This window comes from Muscardinus avellanarius, assembly GCF_963383645.1.
Source record: "Muscardinus avellanarius genome assembly, chromosome: 12".
Lineage (NCBI taxonomy): Eukaryota > Metazoa > Chordata > Mammalia > Rodentia > Gliridae > Muscardinus > Muscardinus avellanarius.
This window is the reverse complement of record NC_137798.1, coordinates 29553184-29573423: the sequence shown is the minus strand read 5'-3', so window position 1 is coordinate 29573423 and position 20240 is coordinate 29553184. Positions and strand designations below refer to the sequence as shown.

At 55.2% G+C, this 20240-nt stretch overlaps 1 protein-coding gene across 1 annotated transcript; it reads left to right on the top strand.

Moving 5' to 3' along the window:
* Positions 1-723: 723 nt before the first annotated feature.
* Positions 724-13892, top strand: ZFHX2 (zinc finger homeobox 2; the record flags this gene model as incomplete). Its single annotated transcript, XM_080707598.1, has 9 exons — positions 724-2782; positions 2970-3487; positions 3947-4187; positions 5953-6027; positions 6406-6464; positions 8272-8472; positions 8919-9045; positions 9193-12672; positions 12913-13892. Exons 1-9 carry the CDS (start codon positions 739-741, stop codon positions 13890-13892), a joined length of 7725 nt encoding a protein of 2574 aa, XP_080563724.1. The 5' UTR covers positions 724-738.
* Between the last annotated feature and the right edge of the window lie 6348 nt (positions 13893-20240).

Genomic DNA, 20240 nt, shown 5'->3' with positions numbered 1-20240 from the left:
TTAAAAAATAAAATATAATAAAAGGTTAAAAATGCTGGGGATATATCTCAAAGGTAGAATGCCCATGGGTTCAATCTCCAGTATCTCCCCACATACACAGCAGGTAAAAGGAGAGAAGGTGAAGATACAGAAAAGACAGGCTGGTTATAAGTTGATGCTCGTTGAAGCTGGGTGACCAGTAAAAAGGGCTTCCTTATATAATTTGGTATGCTGTTATTAATATTTGACATTTTTAATAACTGAGAAAAGATCATGTGGATGCTGGGTGGAAGGAGGAGACTAGATTGGAGGGACCAGTAATGGATGGAATCTGTTGCATTCATTCAGGGAAGGATAATGGTTTGGGCCAGGATGGTGCTTGTGGGAAGATGATAAACGCAGGGTTTGACATCTTCCAGAAGGTGCTGTCGAATTGGACATGGGCGAGGGCTTTTAGCCTAAGCAACTGGATAAATAGTGCTAACTTTCTTAATAGGCAAGATGAGAAGGAGCAGGTTCAGAGAGAAACAATGTATTCTGACTGTGGACGTGTTCATTTTGAATCCTGCCGGACAATAAGTGAAGTTTCAAGTTGGTAGTGGGTATGGAGTCAGGCGCTCAGCAAAGAGTTTGGAGCTGGAGGATCCAGCAGTGCAGCCTGGCTGGGAGCCCTGTGGCCGCCACAGCACTCTCTCTGTGTTTCCCTGCAGGGTACTGGCTGTCACGCTGACATGAACCCCCAGCATTCCTCCGTCTACCATGGCCACCCTTAACTCAGCCTCTGCCACTGACACTACCCCGTCCCCTGGGCACGATGCCCCGTCCCCGCCTCCGGACACCTCCTCCTCCAGCACCCCCTCTGATCCTGCCACCAAAGACCCCCCTCCTGCCCCCTCCACCTCTGAGAGTATGAGGCCCTCGGAGCCAGGAGGACAGCCCCTGGAGTCAGGCTGCGGCCACGTCCCACCAAAGGAGATCGGAGAGCCCCAAGAAGAGCTTGGCTGTGGTCACGTCCCACCAAAGGACCTGGGGGTGGAAAAGGACGAGGAACAGCAGGAGGAGGAAGGGCTCCCTCCCATGGACCTTAGCAACCACTTACTCTTCACAGCTGGCGGTGAGGCCTTCCTGGTGGCCAAGCTGTCCCTGCCAGGTGGCAGTGAGCTCCTGTTACCAAAGGGCTTCCCCTGGGATGAGGCGGGCATCAAGGAAGAGCCCAGCCTGGCCCTCCTTGCCCACCCACCCCCTGCACATCTCATTGCCCTTCACGTCCAACATGGCTTTGACCCAGTCCAAGGCTTTAGCTCTTCTGACCAAATTCTGTCCCACGATACCTCAGCGCCATCTCCGGCTGCCTGTGAGGGAAGGGATGGAGCCTTCTGGAGCTACCAGCTGGCTCCAAACCCACCCGGAGATCCCAAAGATGGCCCCATGGGGAGCCGAGGGGAGGACCAAAGGGCATTCTTCTGGCTCTGCCTTCCGTGCCGCCTGGGTTTCAGTAGGCCGCAGGCCTTTATGGGGCACACACAGTCTCACGGGGTAAAGCTAACCCCTGCCCAGCAGCAGGGCCTTCTGGGCAGCCCAGCTGTGCTCCAGGAGGGGGACGACGGCTGCAGGGCCTTCATAAGCTTTCTGGAACCAAAACCCCTTGCATGCCCCCCGCTTGAGACACCTGTTGCCAAGAGCAGCGCAGTGAATGTGGAGGTGAGTGGAGGCCAGACCGAGGTCGGCCCTCCCGAGGCCGAAGTGCAGACCCTGGTCCTCCCCACTGAAGAAGTCATGGCCCTCAGCCCACCCTCCCCACCCCCACCCCCAGCCGCCTGGAACCCCAGCCCAACCCAAGCCAAAGAATCACCAGTAGCAGCAGGCGAGGCGGGGCCCGATTGGTTTCCTGAGGGGCAAGAAGAGGATGGAGGACTCTGTCCCCCACTCAACCAAAGCTCACCCACCGCCAAGGAGGGGGGGACTCTCCCCACCCCAGTGGGCTCCCCTGAAGACCCCAGTGACCCACCCCAGCCCTACCGCCTGGCTGACGACTATGCCCCAGCCCCTGCAGCCTTCCAGGGCCTCAGTCTGTCCAGCCACATGTCCCTGCTACACTCACGCAACTCCTGTAAGACACTCAAGTGTCCCAAGTGCAACTGGCACTACAAGTACCAGCAGACCCTGGACGTGCACATGCGGGAAAAGCACCCCGAGAGCAACAGTCACTGCAGCTACTGCAGCGCGGGCGGGGCTCACCCCCGCCTCGCCCGTGGAGAGAGCTACAACTGTGGCTACAAGCCCTACCGCTGCGACGTCTGCAACTACTCCACCACCACCAAAGGCAACCTCAGCATCCACATGCAGTCCGACAAGCACCTGGCCAACCTGCAGGGCTTCCAGGCGGGGCCCGGAGGGCAGGGGAGCCCCACAGAGGCATCGCTCCCGCCCTCTGCGGCGGACAAAGAGCCCAAGACCAAGTCATCCTGGCAGTGCAAGGTGTGCAGCTACGAGACGAACATCTCCCGCAACCTGCGCATCCACATGACCTCCGAGAAACACATGCAGAACGTCTTAATGCTGCACCAGGGGCTGCCGCTGGGCCTGCCCCCCGGGCTGGTGGCGCCAGGACCTCCTCCCCCTCCAGGGGCCGCACCCACCAATCCTCCTGAACTCTTCCAATACTTTGGGCCCCAGGCCCTCGGGCAGCCTCAGACACCCATGCCTGGCCCGGGGCTGAGGCCAGACAAGCCCCTGGAAGCCCAGCTTCTTCTCAATGGTTTCCACCACCTTGGAGCACCTGTCCGCAAGTTTCCCACACCCGGTAAGCTCCCTGAACTGCCCCCCCCGCCCCCCGGCCAAACTCTGTTCTCTGCCTTCTTTCCAAGGCCAGCTCCCCACTTGGGTAACCCTAACCCCCTCTGGGCACCATCCCACTCATTAATCCTGCCCACACGGTGAACTGACCCGGGCCACGCTTCCTTGGGTACTAATCGGTCTCTGTCCCCCAGCCCCTGGCAGCCTCTCCCCTGAGGGCCACCTGCCTCCGAGTCAGCTCCTGGGCTCCTCAGCCGACAGCCTGCCCGCCTCCCCACCCCCAGATGACAGCCCATCCCTGAAGGTGTTCCGCTGCCTTGTGTGCCAGGCCTTCAGCACAGACAGCCTGGAGCTGCTGCTCTACCACTGCAGCGTAGGCAGGAGCCTCCCCGAAGCCGAATGGAAGGAGGTGGCTGGCGACACCCATCGCTGCAAGCTCTGCTGCTACGGCACCCAACTCAAAGCCAACTTCCAGCTCCACCTCAAGACTGACAAACATGCTCAGAAGTACCAGCTGGCGGCCCACCTGCGGGAGGGGGGTGGAGCCATGGGCACCCCCTCCCCAGTGCCCCTGGGAGACGGGGCCCCTTACGGGTCTGTCTCCCCCTTACACCTGCGCTGCAACATCTGTGACTTTGAGTCCAACAGCAAGGAGAAGATGCAGCTGCATGCCCGGGGGTCGGCCCATGAAGAAAACGGCCAGATCTATAAGGTGAGGAGGGGGCAGGCGAGAGAAGGGGAGGGGGTGGAAGTGGAGGCAGGAGATGCAGAGCCGGGAAGTGATGGACAAGCCCAGATGACAGCAGTAAAGCAAAGGGGGCTATGCACCTGGGCCGTAAACTGGACAGACCTAGAGAAAGAGACCAAAGGGCAGTGGACTCTGATCAAGTAAAAGACTTTATTCATCCCTTCCAGTTGGAGGCTGGAGGGAGGGGCGCAGACCATCACAAGCTCAAGAGAATGGAATCAGATTCCATTCACACTAGGAGGGAGTCCAGGATTGGTAGGAGGAATAGAAGGAAGTTGGGAAAACAAGTAGTGATATCCAGGTGACTGTAGCGGGTAAAAGGAGGGCCCTTAGTGCTAGTCAGGCTCCCTTGGGGGAGGGCAAGTAAAACTGATGTCCTGAAGTGTCTTCTGGGATTGAGCCAGTCTCTTTCCATGGTTCTAGTTTCTGCTGGAAATGGAAGGAGCAGAGACTGGGGCAGAGCTGGGGCTTTACCGCTGCCTGCTGTGTGCCTGGGAGACACCCTCCCGATTGGCTGTGTTGCAACACCTGCGTGCCCCTGCCCATCGGGATGCCCAGGCCCAGAGGCGCCTGCAGCTGTTACAGAATGGCCCAGCAGCTGAGGAAGGACTCTCAGCTCTTCAGAGCATCCTGAGCTTCAGCCATGGACAACTCCGAACTCCTGGTGAGGAAGAGGGGACTGGAGAATAGGGCTGGGCAGGAGGGCAGCAGGGTGCAGGGAGCTGACACATCAAGAGAAATGGGTCTGTGGGCCATCAAGAGCATGTGGAAAGGAGCCAGGAAGAGGTGGTAAGACGAGATGGGGGCTCCAGGAACATGGGGCTGCTCAGCCAGGAGGAGGAAAAGGGCTGTTGCAGGAGGCAGGGAAGGACAGGGACTTTGCTGGGTGGGGAACAGGAAGAGAGATGAGAAATCACCCTGTGATTCTGAGTAGTGACTAGCATCCTAGCACCACTGGATGTGGGGGTGACAGGCTTGAGCTGGAAGGAAAGAAAGAAGGTAGAAAAGAAGACTAGAACCTGATTTGTGTGGGACCAGGACTTACTAGGAGATGGGAGCTGTGGGCACTGTCCAAAGGCAGCAAGGATGGGACGAAGCTCCGACAAGCTTCCCAGCCCCGTCCTGTCTCTAGGAGGTCTTCAGCCCTAAGGCTCAGCTTAAGAGTCCTCCTTAGGCAGCTGAGGTTGTACCATAGAGGCCAGGAGCAGCCATCCAGGCACCACTGATCCTGAAAGTGCAGGAGAGCTTGGAAGGGCTGTCAGAGGTGTGCACGGGCACCCGGGCTTCGGAGGGGCCTGTGGTGGGTGAGGGTGAGGGCACAGGCAGCAAGAACTAGGAACAGGCAGCATTGACTGGTGCTAATTGAATTGCCAATATGCTGGCTGGAGTTAAGTGCTGGAGGGGCCCAGATCAATAGCTAACGATCCTGGCGCAGGGCTGAATGGAGTTAAGGAACTTTAACACTTTAATTAGGCTGCCACCGAAAATAAATTCCTACACATCTGTCAATTCTTACTTGAGTGGTAATCTCTTCTCCCAGCTAGACCTGTGCCTCCTGTCCACCACGGCCACTGCTTCCGTTCAACCTCAGCTTCCTCCTTGAGTGGCCCCCACTCCATTTTTTAGGGCTCCCTGCTTCCAGCTTCAGTCAAGACAGGGAGCCAAGTTTAGTCCAGTTTCTGTTGCGTACTGCTGGGCTTATTTCTATAAAAGGACAGGGGGGCTGTCCTGGCACAAGGTGATTACTTAGGCCCTGCTGTAATTTTCCCCTTTGCCTTCTATCATTATTTTTTTTTTTTCCTCAGTACTGGGGATCGAACCCAGAAGCATTCTACCTCCAAGCTACACCCTATTTTTTAATTCTTGTGTGTGTGTGTGTGTGTGTGTGTGTGTGTGTGTGTGTGTGTGTATGTGTGTGGTTCTGGGGATGGAATCCAGGGGCATCTACCTCCAAGCTATACCTCCTTCAGCCTTTTTTTATTTTTTATTTTTTTGGTGGTACTGGGGATGGAACCCTTCTACCTCTGGGCTATACTCCCAGACCTATTTTATATTTTGTTTGGAAACAGGGTCTCTTAAGCCAGCGAGGCTGGCTTCGAACCTGCGCAATCCTCCTGTCTCCACCTCCCAAGCGCGGGGATTACAAGCGTGCACCATCACGCCCGGCTTATTCTTTATTTTGAAACAGGGCTTCACTAAGTAGCTGAGGCTGGTCGTGAACCTGCAAACCTTCTGTCTCAGCATCCCAAGTACTGACATTACAAGCGTGTGCCACCATGCCTGGCTGAGTATTTCTTTGTGGTAGTTTTTTGTCCTCCTCTGCCTGTTACCCATTCTTTTCTTCATTGACTGGCTGCTAGTCCTGCTTCCTCTGCCCTCCCTTCCCTGATGCTGCGCTCTATAAGCTGACTCTCCCCCATCCTACACAGGGAAGGCTCCTGTCACGCCCTTAGCTGAGCCACCTACCCCTGAGAAAGATGCCCAGAACATGACAGAACAGCTGGGTGAGTTCTTTCTCTGCTCCCTTCTCTTCCCCTCCCCCAGCCCTCATACATTCTGAGATGCTCGTGGGCCTTGCAGGAATCCAGGCATCCAGCAAAACCTCCTGTACTCAAGGAGCAAAACTGATCAAAGAAGGGCTCATCAGAGGGAAAGGAGGCTGAGCCATGGAGGCCTAGGTGCTCCTGCCCTCTGAGGACTCAAACCTGGCCATCGTGCTAACCCTGTGGCCTTCGCCTGGCTACTGGCTACTCGTGCCCTTTCTCTAGAGCCTACCCTTCTCTGAAAGCTGTCTGGTACAAATCATCTTATGGGCTGGGCGTCTGTGAAAGGAAGAGGGAGGGCTGGCAGAGTCCCTTAACTTCCTCTCCTCTCATCCTCAGCTTCTGAAGAGGCAGAGATCAGGACGGGCCCTTCCAGAGACAGTGCCAACCAGACCACGGTCAGAACTGGGGTAACTGGGATAAGCAGAGGTGGGGGCTGGCTTTACTGAGATCTATATTCCAAAGGCTTCTGTCATGCTTGTGACTTATTTTACTCAGAATTCCACATGTGAGAAATCTCAGGGCTAGTTACATATGTTCATCACATACACAGCAGAGCTGGCCCCAAGGGACGGGGCATAGCAGAAGGCGACAGGAGGGGACAGCAGGAATTTAAGGGAAAGGGAAAGAGGAAATATACTGAGGGCAGGAAATACTGGAGGTAGATGGAAGAAGGAGAGGAGGGAAGAGTGAAGAAATGGAAAGAGAAAGGGGAGGCAAAGACGAGCTAGAGAAAGACAACGAGACATGGATATTCAAATCCTTCAAGAAGCCCTTGGCCTGGAACTGACCCGGCCCCTTGAGGGCAGAGGCACCAGCCAAGTGATTCACCCTGACAGCAAGTCCCACAGATCTGAGTCCTCAGAACTTAGACCTAGGCAGGAACCAGGAGTACTTTAGTTTTGTGGTCTTAAAAGTATTGATTCTAAGTCTCAGTACTAGAGAATCACAGGTTGAAAGCTAGCTGCGGCAACTTAGTGAGGTTCTCAGCAACCTAGGGAGACCTTGTTTCCAAATAAGAAATAAAATCAGACTAGGGGTGTAGCTTGGAGGTAGAATGCCTCTGGGTTCAATCCCCAAATAATAATAAAGTGTTGATTCTGAGGGGAATCTCAGCCTCAGGTCTTGCGGTGCCAACCTGGGCCTTAGAACTTTCCAAATTGGACTGCAGTGTGCAGTGATGTCTATGTCCCCAGTTTCTCTTCCTCCTAACTCCTCTTCCCACCAACAGGTAGGAGTCTGCCCTAAGGTGCGCTGAGGTGAGCACCTGGCTCCTCTTCTGTGGCCATCTCATCCCTGACACACAAGTCTGAGCCAGCGTCAGGGGACTGGGGAGGGAGCAAGCCAGAGACAGCTTGATCTGAGGTGGCAGGAAAATGCAGGCCGCAGTCCAGGCAGTCAGGAGATTGGAGCCTCTGTGGCACCACCCCTCCGGAGGTGTGGGTGGGAAGGTGCCGACCGGCTGGCCACTGGGGTAGCTGTGGTCTTTGTTTCTATTAAGAAGGGGAGAAAGGGAAAGGATAGCTTCTGTGCAGAGAGCCAGGGAATTTGGAGAGGCAGAGAGGGCAGGAGCGAAGGAAATGGAGGCGTTTCACAGAGAAGACACGGGCAGAATGAGCATGAGTCAGAAAGGAAAATGAGCCAGCTGTGGTGGCAAATGCCTGTAATCTTAGTCCTTGGGAAGCTGAGACGGAGGATTGGATCACAGGTGTGAGGACAGCCTCAGGCTTAGCGGGACTCTCAGCAACCTCATGAGACCCTATTTCAAAACAAAAAGTAAAAAGGGCTGGGAATATAGTGTGGAGGTAGGACGCCCCTGGACTCAATCCCTGTACCAAAAGAAAAAAGAAAAGAACACTTTCCAGAAAAAAAAAGAAAAAAGAAATCAACACTTTCCAGGGTGAAGGCAGGTATCGGGTCATCTGTCAGCTGGAAAGTTGAATAGGGCTACAGAGACAGGCAAAGACACACCAAGAAAGGAAGATGCCAGAGAATGAAGGTAGCGAGTAGCAGCCGAGGCTGGGCCTTTGTCTCAGTCCAAGGAGAGACAGAAGGAGCCGGCAGTCAGGGCTTGGCTGGAGGCTAGTGGCTGAGATGCCTTCCTATCTGGTTTGTTCCTCCTAAATTGGAAGTGGGGGACAGTGCTACATGTAGGAATCCAAAGGATCCCTGATTCTTCCTCTCCCACCCACTTGTGATCTCCAGGTATTCTGCTGTCCATACTGCAGCTTCCTGAGCCCGGAGTCTGACCAGGTGAAGGCTCATACACTCTCCCAGCATGCAGTGCAGCCCAAATACAGGTGCCCACTGTGCCAGGAGCAGCTGGTGGGCCGGCCTGCCCTGCACTTCCACCTCAGCCACCTTCACAACGTGGTGCCCGAGTGTGTTGAGAAGCTGCTGCTCGTGGTGAGTACGGGCTGGGTGAGCACCGTCCAGCGAGGCCCGGCAGGGCAGCTAGGCAAGTGCATGTGTCGGGTGAGGGGCTGAAGGGAGCGCTTCACAGATCCACAGTGGAATTTTCAAGTTGGAGAAAAGCTCAGCACTGAGCTTAGCCAGCTGCCTAAGCATTTCTCTCGCTCCTGTTAAGTCCTGCAAACAGTTCTACAGGCACTGGCCTGCGGAGGTCAGGTGGCCTTGAGGAAAGATGACTTCTGACCTGGGGAAGGAGGGAATCAGAGAGAAGAGGCCGCAGGCCAGGCTCTCATCTGTGGGGAAAGCAGCAAGAAGGCGGGAGCTTTACTCAGAGAGGAGGTTGGCTTTGAGGGAAGGGAGCGTGGCACAGGTACAGGTACAGAGCAGTCGCGTCAGGAGTAGTGTAGGGGGTGAAGCCACTCGGATTTCTCATGTCACAGGCCACAACTGTAGAGATGACCTTTATGACCAAAGTGCTGCCTGGACCCACACTCAGCCCTCGGGAGGACAGCCCAGAGCCTCCCGCTCCTGGGCCAGAGCCCACACCCAGCAGAGACCCTGTGGCAGGTAAGGAAGGGGACAGTACACCTGCCAAGGGGGCAGGAAAGGGGTCCTGGTCTTACGGATCAGGAAGGTCCTAAGATGACCGAGGCCAGGGTGGAGAGGGTGGCAGCCAAGCTCCCTGCTCATTGCACCCTCTTTCCCCTCCTATAGATGGCCCTAACCTGACCCCAGAAGCCAGCCCGGATCTTCTTCCCGAGCCTCCCCTGGCCCAAGCCGAGGCCCCAGACAAGCCCTTGGGAAGCCCTGATCATCCTTCTCCAGCCCCCTCTCCAGTCACTCGGCCTGATACCCAAGCTGAGGAAGCAGCTCCTCCACCCACCATGGCTGAGGAGGAAGAGGGGACCGTGGGGGAGCCCCGCTCCATAGAGCCAACCCCAGCCGACTCCCGCCACCCCCTGACCTACAGGAAGACCACCAACTTTGCTCTGGACAAGTTCCTCGACCCTGCCCGGCCCTATAAGTGCACAGTGTGTAAGGAGTCCTTCACCCAGAAGAACATTCTCTTGGTTCATTATAATTCTGTCTCCCACCTTCATAAGATGAAGAAGGCTGCCATTGACCCTTCTGGCCCTGCCCGGGGAGAAGCTGGTGCCCCACCCACCACTGCGGCTGCCACAGACAAGCCTTTTAAGTGCACAGTCTGCCGAGTCTCCTACAACCAGAGTTCCACCCTGGAGATCCATATGCGGTCAGTTCTGCATCAGACACGCTCGCGGGGAACCAAGACTGATGCCAAGGCTGAGGGGCCAGAGCGTGGCCAAGAGGAGCCCAAGGAAGGCGAGACAGAGGGGGAGGCAGGCACTGAGAAGAAAGGGCCTGACCCCAGCGGCTTCATACCTGGACTGCCCTTCCTGTCCCCGCCTCCCCCTCCCTTGGACCTGCACCGGTTCCCAGCCCCTCTCTTCACTCCACCAGTCCTGCCCCCCTTCCCTCTGGTGCCCGAATCACTGCTTAAGCTCCAGCAGCAGCAGCTGCTCCTGCCCTTCTACCTCCACGACCTCAAGGTGGGGCCCAAGCTGGCCCTGGCTGGGCCTGCGCCTATGCTGTCCCTGCCAGCGGCCACCCCACCTCCCCCGCCCCCACCTCCCAAGGCGGAGCTGCCTGAACAGGAATGGGAGCGGCCCCCCATAGCAGAGGAGGGGAATGAGGCAGGGCCCTCCTCACCACCCCACCCCTCGCCCAACGAGGCTGCCCGTACTGCAGCTAAAGCCCTTCTAGAAAACTTTGGCTTTGAGCTGGTGATTCAGTACAATGAAGGGAAGCAGGCCGTGCCCCCTCCCCCAACGCCTCCGCCCCCAGAATCCCTGGGGGGTGGGGACAAGCTGGCCTGCGGGGCCTGTGGGAAACTCTTCTCCAATATGCTTATCCTCAAGACACACGAGGAGCACGTGCACCGCCGCTTTCTGCCCTTCGAGGCTCTGAGTCGCTACGCTGCTCAGTTTCGAAAGAGCTACGACAGCCTGTACCCACCCCCTGTAGAGCCCCCCAAACCTCCCGATAGGTCTCTGGAGTCGCCTGCTACCCCACTGGGCCCGCCTTTCCTGGCCCCGGAGCCCGAGGTAGGAGGGAGCCGCGCCCCTGAAGAGCGAAGCCGCGCAGGCGCAGGAGGACGCTGGCCCCCGGAGGAGGAAGAAGGCTCCAGAGGGAACCTTCCTCCCCTGGTGCCTGCAGGCCGCCGGTTCTCCAGAACCAAGTTCACGGAGTTCCAGACCCAGGCCCTGCAGTCTTTCTTTGAGACCAGTGCCTACCCCAAGGATGGAGAGGTGGAGCGGCTTGCAAGTCTCTTGGGTCTGGCTAGCCGCGTAGTGGTTGTGTGGTTCCAGAATGCCCGCCAGAAAGCACGCAAGAATGCCTGTGAGGGGGGCCCTGTGCCGCCTGGAGGAGGGGCCGGGGGGGCCTCGGGCTGCAGACGGTGCCATGCTACCTTCTCCTGTGTTTTTGAGTTGGTACGGCACCTCAAGAAGTGCTACGATGACCAGACCCCGGAAGAGGAAGAGGAAGAGGCAGAAAGAGGCGAAGAAGAGGAAGAGGTGGAAGAGGAAGAAGCAGAGGAGGAACGGAGCCTGGAACCCCCTGTGGGGCCTGAGGGTCCATCACCAGACCCTCCAGATGTGGAGGAGCTGAGCCGAGCAGAGGCACCAGGGCCTGGAGGCCAAGAGCCCGAGGGGAAGGCTCCTCCCTCGCCGGCCCCAGCCCACGTCTGTGACCAGTGTGCCATCTCTTTCTCCAGCCAAGACCTCCTAACCAGTCACCGCCGACTGCATTTCCTGCCCTCTGTGCAGCCCAGCGCGCCTCCCCAACTACTAGATCTGCCCTTGCTGGTGTTTGGAGAGCGAAACCCTCTGGTGGCAGGCACCCCGCCAGTGCCAGGGCCACTGCTCAAACGGAAGCACGAAGATGGCAGCCTGTCCCCCACAGGCAGTGAAGCAGGGGCGGGAGGGGAGGGCGAGCCCCCAAGGGACAAGCGCCTGCGCACCACCATCCTGCCCGAGCAGCTGGAGATCCTGTACCGCTGGTACATGCAGGACTCCAACCCGACCCGCAAGATGCTTGACTGCATCTCCGAGGAAGTGGGGCTCAAAAAGCGAGTGGTGCAGGTCTGGTTCCAGAATACCAGAGCCCGGGAGAGGAAAGGCCAGTTTCGAAGCACCCCCGGGGGGGTTCCCAGTCCAGCGGTTAAGCCCACCATCGCACCCACCCCTGCACCCTTCCCCAAATTCAACCTCCTGTTGGGCAAGATGGATGATGGGCCTGGGAGGGAGGCCTCAAAGAGGGAAGGACCTGCTTTCCCCTATCCCACAGTCACCCCTGCTGCTGGGCCCCTGTCTTTCCTGCCACCTGGGAAAGAGGCCGCCACACCAACACCAGAGCCACCCCTGCCTCTCCCACTCGCTCCTCAGCCCAGCGAGGACGAGGTCCCAGAGGAGCCACCTAAAGCCTCTCCTGAGAGTGAGGCTTGCAGTCCATCTGCAGGAGACCTGAGTGACTCATCTGCTTCCAGCCTGGCTGAACCAGAGTCCCCTGGGGCTGGAGGGACCAGTGGGGGCACAGGAGGTGGGGCTGGGGCTCCAGATGGGATGGGGCAGCGGCGCTATCGGACCCAGATGAGCAGCCTGCAGCTGAAGATCATGAAAGCCTGCTATGAAGCCTACCGCACCCCGACCATGCAGGAGTGCGAGGTGCTGGGGGAGGAGATCGGACTGCCCAAGAGAGTCATTCAGGTCTGGTTCCAGAATGCGCGGGCCAAGGAAAAGAAGGCCAAACTGCAGGGGGCAGCCGCCGGCAGCAGTGGGGGCAGCAGCGAGGGCCCCTTGGCCGCCCAGCGTACCGACTGCCCCTACTGCGACGTCAAGTACGATTTCTATGTTTCCTGCCGAGGCCACCTCTTTTCCCGCCAGCACCTGGCCAAGCTCAAAGAGGCGGTTCGGGCTCAGCTGAAGAGCGAAAGCAAGTGCTACGACTTGGCCCCGGCACCTGAGGCTCCCCCGGCTCCCAAGGCCCCACCTGCCGCTGCACCTGCCGCCGTGCCCATCGGCGCTGCCCCGGCCCTGCCTCGCCTGGCCCCCGTTCTCTTGTCTAGCCCGGCTCTGGCCCAGCCACCACTCAGCAGCTTAGCTCCTTTCAGTTCAGGTGAGCAGGAAGTTGGGAGGAGGTGGACTTCAGAGAACATCCCCCATTAATGGCATGCCTTTCCCATTTCTTTCTGGACCCTTCCCAGGTCCTTAGGCCTTCCTGTACTTGAGGCTTTTAGAGGAAAGGTGGGAGGGGCCTGAGAGCTGGGTGGTAGGATGGTGAGTGGGTAGGAGGTGGCTGGTAGCAGCAAGGTCAGGGGGGGCAGATGACTAATCCCTCGACCCTTCATCTTCCTAGGCCCTGCAGCCTCATCAGGCCTCCTTGGCCTTGCCTCTTCGGTCCTGCCTGCTACCACAGTGGTCCAGACTCCTGGGCCAGGGCGCCCCTTACCTCAGAGACCCGTGCCCGACCAAACCAACACCTCCACAGCAGGCACCGCAGACCCTGTCCCAGGCCAGCCTACTGAGCCCGCTGGGGACAAGGTCTCTGGTGAGCGGAAGCCAGTAGCAGCCCCTTCCAACTCCTCTGCTGATGCCCTCAAGAACCTCAAAGCATTGAAGGCCACTGTCCCCGCCCTGCTGGGGGGCCAGTTCCTGCCCTTCCCATTGCCCCCTGCAGGGGGAACAGCACCCCCAGCTGTCTTTGGCCCCCAGGTACAGGGAGCTTACTTCCAACAGCTGTATGGCATGAAGAAGGGGCTATTTCCCATGAACCCCGTGATACCTCAGACCCTCATTGGTCTGCTCCCCAATGCCCTCCTGCAGCCACCACCCCAGCCCCCTGAGCCCACAGCCACAGCACCTCCAAAGCCTCCCGAACTGCCTGCTCCGGGGGAGGGGGACGCTGGGGAGGCTGATGAGCTGCTGACCGGCAGCCCTGGCATCTCCACCGTGGACGTGACTCACCGCTACCTGTGCCGCCAGTGCAAGATGGCATTCGATGGGGAGGCCCCGGCTGCTGCCCACCAGCGATCCTTCTGCTTCTTTGGGCGGGGCTCAGGGGGTTCCATGCCCCCACCGCTGCGGGTGCCCATCTGCACCTACCACTGCCTGGCATGTGAGGTGCTGCTGAGTGGGCGTGAAGCCCTGGCCTCCCACCTGCGCTCCTCGGCCCACCGGCGCAAGGCGGCCCCAGCCCCAGGGGGCCCTCCCATCACCATCACCAACGCTGCCACAGCTGCCACCGCTGCTGTGGCTTTTGCCAAAGAGGAAGCAAGATTACCTCACACGGACTCCAACCCAAAAACTACTACTACCTCTACACTTGTAGCTTTATAAACAGATAAACCAAGATGGGGACGGGGGAGGGCCTCAGGTCCTCCCTCTTTTACCCGAAGGGGTGTTTGGTGGGAACTCAAGTCCCTCACCCCAAACTTTGGCTCTGCCCACCTTATGGGAATCTGCCACTTCCCACCCTCAGTGGGCTTCACACACCCCACCTCCAGCAGAGTCCTGCCTCCTCCCCACCCCAGACACACACCAATTCTCTTCCTCAGCTCCTTGCAGATGTAGCCCTTGCCCATGTCAAACATACACACCCTTCTTGGCATCCTGATTATTCAAACACGTCTGCCTACCACACAGATCTACCCTTGGCTCCACCTCCCTTATCCCCCTGGATCCCACCCCTTTCTCACTTCTGTAAACACACGCACACACACATCCCATGCTATTCCAATGACTGAAAAACACCAAAAAAAGAAGAAAGAAGAAAAGATAATGAAGAATGAAGGAAAAAAAAAAAAAACACCAGGACAAAGGGGGACAGAAAATAAACTGCCACTCCCACTTCTTCCTACCCCCTTGTCTAGAGCGCCATACCGCTCACAAACTCTTTCCAAAAACCCAACTTTGGCTCCTAAGGTTGAGCCCACAGAACTTTAACCAAACTGGAGGTGGGCAGGGGAAGAAGCACTCCCAGCTCACTCTCCCCTAACCCTCCCCAAACCTCTCCTCGTGGGTGGGGTCTGCCCCCTGTGGCCTGGACTCTAGGGGAAGCTGGCCACCAGGAGCCCCTCTGCCAAGCCCCACCCTGCACCCTGGGAACTGCTGTAACTTATTCTCAAAGGCTTTAAACACAGAGATCCTCTCAGCAGCCGTGGGCCTGCCCCTGGCCCTAGCCCTGCCACCCGGGGCAGTCCAGCCTCCAGGGACCGGCGCTGCCCACCAACGGCAAATCCAAAGTTCTTTTAAAAACTGAAACACACACAACCAAAAACGAGAGCAAGAGTGCGTGCGGCACGTGCGCACGAGAGAGATGGAGAGACAGAGGAATGAACTAAAATCATAAACTTGGAAAATACAGAAAAAAAACTCTCCCATCAAATAAGTGGTTTTTTTCCTGTCTGTGTCCCTCCCCGTATTTTAAGAGTTTCTTTAAGCCACCTCATCTCTGGAGGACCAGATGGTTTTAGCTCCTGCTGAGGGTCTGGCAGTCCTCACAGGGCTGGAAGTGGAGCTGCTTTGCTGTCTCAGAGGAGGGGCTGTACCGGGGGAAAGATCCTGGACTCTGGGGAGACGCGTCCCTGTCCCCTGAATTGAGTACTTATTAGGTAACATCCCTCATTCTCGTATGTCAGAAAAGTCAGTGTCTCTGGAAGTATCTTGGCAGACCCAGCATGAAAGGGGTGGGTAGGGCAGTTTGGTTTCTGAAATCGAGTCTTGTGCCCCTCCTGCCTAGCATTGTTCCCTCTCATTTTTTTTTTTTTTCTCCACAAACCTATTTCCTTCTGTTGTGGCCCCATCACATTTCTGGACCCCTTGAAGCGCGTTTGCATGGCCCCTTGTTCCCATGCGCTCTCCTCCCCTTCGCCCTCCACCCTTGCTCCTGCTCCCCATGGCCTGGCCCAGCCCGGCCCAGCCCAGCCCGGCTCCTCCATTCAGCAGCAGCTGTTGGCATCTGTGGAGTGAGGACCCACTGAGCCACAGGGGGGTCTACAGCTGATGTCAGTGGAGGGATGGGTGGGCAAGGAGACAACAGAAGCACAAAGCAGTCTTTGATAGGGTGCTATCATCAAGCGAACCAAGAGAAGAGGAAATGACCTGGGAGAAGCTTCCCTACTCCAGCCTCGCTGCCTGCCACCACTAGGGCCTAATTCTGGCAGTTCCAAAGCCCAGCTAATGTAGCACAGGGTAGAAAAGGGTGTGTTATTTCAGCAAAGAAAAGATCACATTTCTCATATCCTCCAGGTACTTTCTCCTATTCCCGTATCTCTGTGCTCTCTCCCATTATCCATTTAATTCAAGCCAGCCAGCCCAGGGCATAAATTTTCTGATCTCTCAGTCACTCTACTCTGTGAACACGTTAATACTGAAGCAGTGGCTTATATGCAGAAGAGAAGGGAGGGCAGAAAAGATTCAGCTCAGTCACTAGTCCCCAGGCATTCTGTGAATTTCACTTCCGGTCCCATCTCTTCTAAAATTAAGAACTCCAACTCCAGCCAACTGCAGGAAAGGTGATTCTGATGATACCAAAAATGCCAGCGACAGATGTAGGCAGCAGAGACACAGACCCACTGTGGTCTGCCTGCTGCCACCCTTCTTTTCCTGCCTCTCAGCATCTCTTCTGCACCCTTCCCTCCCTGTCCTTTTCTCTCTCATGTTGAAATTCTGTGTATAAAACTATTTTCTTAGCATGTGTATGAGAAAAGAAGCTTTTTCACTGTGCTTTCTGGGAATGTGACGTATGTATAAAAGTTGAAAACAACTACAACAACTAAAAGAACAAAAAACTAGAAAAAAAAGGGAAAACAAGAAAATGTTTTAAAGAAAACCTTGGCAAACTCCTGGCATGGAATTCAAGGTGTGGTATCATGTCATGCGTTTTAGAGACTTACAGCTGGGAAAGGTTGGCTTTAGTTTGAACTATGAATGTTTTCACCAAGAGTTAATGTAGCCAGAAATACCCTTTCCTCTTGCTCTCCAACACCAAACACCTCTTAGATCCAAAGACTCTGAGCCTCAGAGATACTCATATATAATCACAACATAGATTGGAACTGACTCTGAGCAGTTATACTTACCAGGAACCCTGGAATTGGGGTGGAGGTAGAAGAGCCTGGCTAACTCTGTTGACCAGCCAAGCAGCATGCTTCGTAAGGGGGTACCAGTCTGAACTCCCAGGTGCCGAAGCATCCTCCCAGCTCCTTTCTCATCCTTAGCAGCACACTCCTGATCCACAGAGCAACACATGGTGGCTCTTTTGGTGGACAGAGGGCCCAGTCAGCACAGCCCTGTACAGAATGCTAGAGGTGACCTCCAAGTCACCAGGATCCTTGCAGGATCGACAGACTCCATGCACAGAAACACCTATTTTATATACCATCCCCCCCCCAATACTATGGCTCATAAGATTTTTCTTCTACAGCTTGGGGCAAAGTCCTAGAGTTTTTAACAGACATAGGTTCAGAAGAAACACCCAAATTTAGGTCCCTACTTACTTCCAGGATCATTTCTGGGAGGTAGGACGTATAAGTTATTCTGGGTGTCTGTGCTCTAAACCAGAATCTGTGTGAGGATGGCTAAAGATGCCCATTTGTCAATGAGAAGCAAAAATCAGAGCCGGGCATGGTGGCACACACTTGTAATCCCAGCATTTGGGAGACGGAGACAGGAGGATCACGGTTCGTGGACAGCCTCAGCTACTACTTAGGTCCTTTGCAACTCAGTGAGACCATGTTTCAAAATAAAGAATTAAAATAGGTCTGGGGGTGTCGCTCGAAGGTAGAATGTCCCTGGGTTCCATCTCCTGTACAACAACAACAACAAAAATCAGTTTTCTGATTCTGAAAGAATATGAGAAAATCTGAAGCCTTAGTAGCTAAATGATGCAGCGTCTACAGCACAGCCACACACACACACACACACACACACACACACACACACACACCCTAAAAAAAACCCTGTTCTTACCCTGTCATTCTAGCCCTGGAATATACTTATAGAAGCATGTAGAAGAATTAAGAAAGCAAATTATTTCAGGAATAATAGCACCCATCTTGTTAATTCCTTCTATTTGTTCCATATTCACTTTCAGGGCTTATAGACCAGATCATTGATTTCCCATATTTCTATCACCCTGATCTATTTTAAGACATTTGCTTATCCAATCATTCATCCCTGTAAACATTTGCACCTGAGCTGGGTGTGATGGCTTAAGCCTGTAACCCCAGCTACTTTGGAGTTTGAGGCAGGAGGACCAGGAATTTGAGGCCAACCCCAGCAATTTAACAAGACCCTGTCTCAAAAGAAAAATTTTAAAAGTGCTGGGAATGTACTTCAAAGGCAGACACCCTGGGTTCAATCCCTGGTACCACACACACATAAAAGATATTCACATCTGAAACACAGAGCCCTGCATTTACTACACCAAAAATGCAAGTCTGCCCTCAGCAAGAGCAGCAGAGTCCAGCCAAGAGGAGTAGAGACGCCAACTGCGGCAAGGATGGTGCACCGGGGCGGGTAGATGGGCACAGGAGACATGACCCCAGACCACAGCCTCCGCTGCAGAAATAGAAACACCCCCAGTACGTGCTCATTTTCCCCACAGGAAAGTAGGCATCATAGAGAAAATCAGAAGGGTGAACAAATGTTAAACAGTTACCCACAGAGAAAGGATGTGAAATGACTCGACTCTGGGGAGGGGAGAGTTAGAGGACAGGCCAAGGGGACACTTTTAGGAAACTATTATCACCCTGAAGCAGGGTAACCAAGGCCGAAACCTTGTGTTACACAAAAAGCCCAGTACTGGGGGAGCATTTCTCTCTGAAGCTAGTAAGAAACTTGTAAGCACATTTCTAGAGGACTGAATTAGGAAGAGATGCCCCAGTACCAAGGAAGTGCTTGCTACAAGAAAGGCTGTAGACCTAGCATCTAGTCTATAGGATTACAGCTTGGACACAATATGAAAAGACCAAATGAAAGCTGGGCATGGTGGTGTAATCCCAGAACTTGGGAGGCTGAGACAGGAGGGTCGCAGGTTCACGGCCAGCCTCAGCTATTTAGTGAGACCTTGTTTTAAAATAAAGAATAAAAAATAGGACTGGGGGTATAGCTTGAAGATAGTAGACTGAGGGTATACCCTGGGTCTATCCTCAGTACCGTAAAATAAAGAACAGAAAAACATGTAAGAGAGGACATTTGTAATAGTCGTAAACACTTGTATTCCCAGTACTTCAGTACTTGGGAGGCTGAGACCGGAGGAACGCGGTTCGCGGCCAGCCTCAGCTACTTAGTGAGGGCCCCCTGCAACTTAGCGAAACCCTGTTTCAGAATAAAGAATAAAAAATAGGGCTGGGGGTGTATCTTGGAGGTAGAATGTGCCTGGGTTTGATCCCCAGAACCAAAAAATATAAAGACAAAAGAAAAAAAGAGGACATATAGAAGATCTACATCACAGCCCATAACTCACCAAGTTTGGGGGAAGATAGAAAGTAATCCTGAGGAGAAGCCCCTCCTGAGAGAGACTACATTTTATAGGAAGAACATAACACTGGACAACAAACCTGAATGACTCCACTGTGTGACCACCCAGAGCCCCTTGATACCGAGGACCCAACCAGCACTGAGCACAAAGCAGAGCCGTGGGTTGACGCCAGGACGCCAGGAGCGTAAGCCTGCTGGTTCTTGCACTTCCCCTGCCACAGAGAGCTGGAATAGCAGTTCGAGTGATTTTAGGTGGACCAGAAAGAAGCTGAACCCGACCAGGGAGTGGCTTGGGTAATGGTACCCAACCGTACACCGTTCTTAGCGACAATAGCTAAAACGCTGGAATGAGTGATTAGCGGGGCTCAGCACCGCCTCCTGTCTCTAGTCCCTCCCTGATACGGAACCCTGCACCTTGACTTCTCAACTCAACTCGGAGAATGCCCACACTGTGTTCGCTTCTGAATGTCCCACAAAGGCTCACGCAGCAGCAGCAGCACCGGCAATTTCCTGTGTTGGCAGTAGGCACGGCTCAGTGCTCTGCTGACCCCTACGTCATTAGCCGCGGGCCTCCGGGAAGACCAGGACTTCCCCTGTACCTCAGCTGAAAATGCATATAAATCCCGGGACCCCAGAGAACTCTCTTCCAGCAGTGCTACTAACATGGTGGCCCTGAATGGTAAGGTTTCAGAAACACACAGGCAGCCAGCCAGCCAGCATCTGGGGGTGAAGGAAAGAGTGACTTTGAAAGTAGTTTCAAGGGGATTCTTCTATGTAAGTACTGCCAATGAAAACCATCGTTCCAACAAGTTACATGTGCCTGACTGGACCTCACACCCCCTCCTTTTCCACCTCCTGCCTCCACGCTCTGCGGACTTCGCAACACATATGTATGGAGCCTGGCAGCATAAGGACATGAAAACGGCCGAGGAAGAAGAGAGTCAAAGGCAAGGGAGATCCAGACAAGACCAACTGCCCTACAGAGTGCCTGCCATCTCAGAGTCATCCCTCTATGTCAGGGTCACCTGAGTGCTTGATTAAAATGCACCTTCCTAGCTGGGCGTGGTGACGCACGCTTGTAATCCCAGCATTAGGGAGGCTGAGACCGGAGGATCGCGGTTCGCGGCCAGCCTCAGCTACTTAGTGAGGCCCTTTGCAAATCAGTGAGACCCTGTTTCAAAATAATAAAAAATAGGGCAGTGG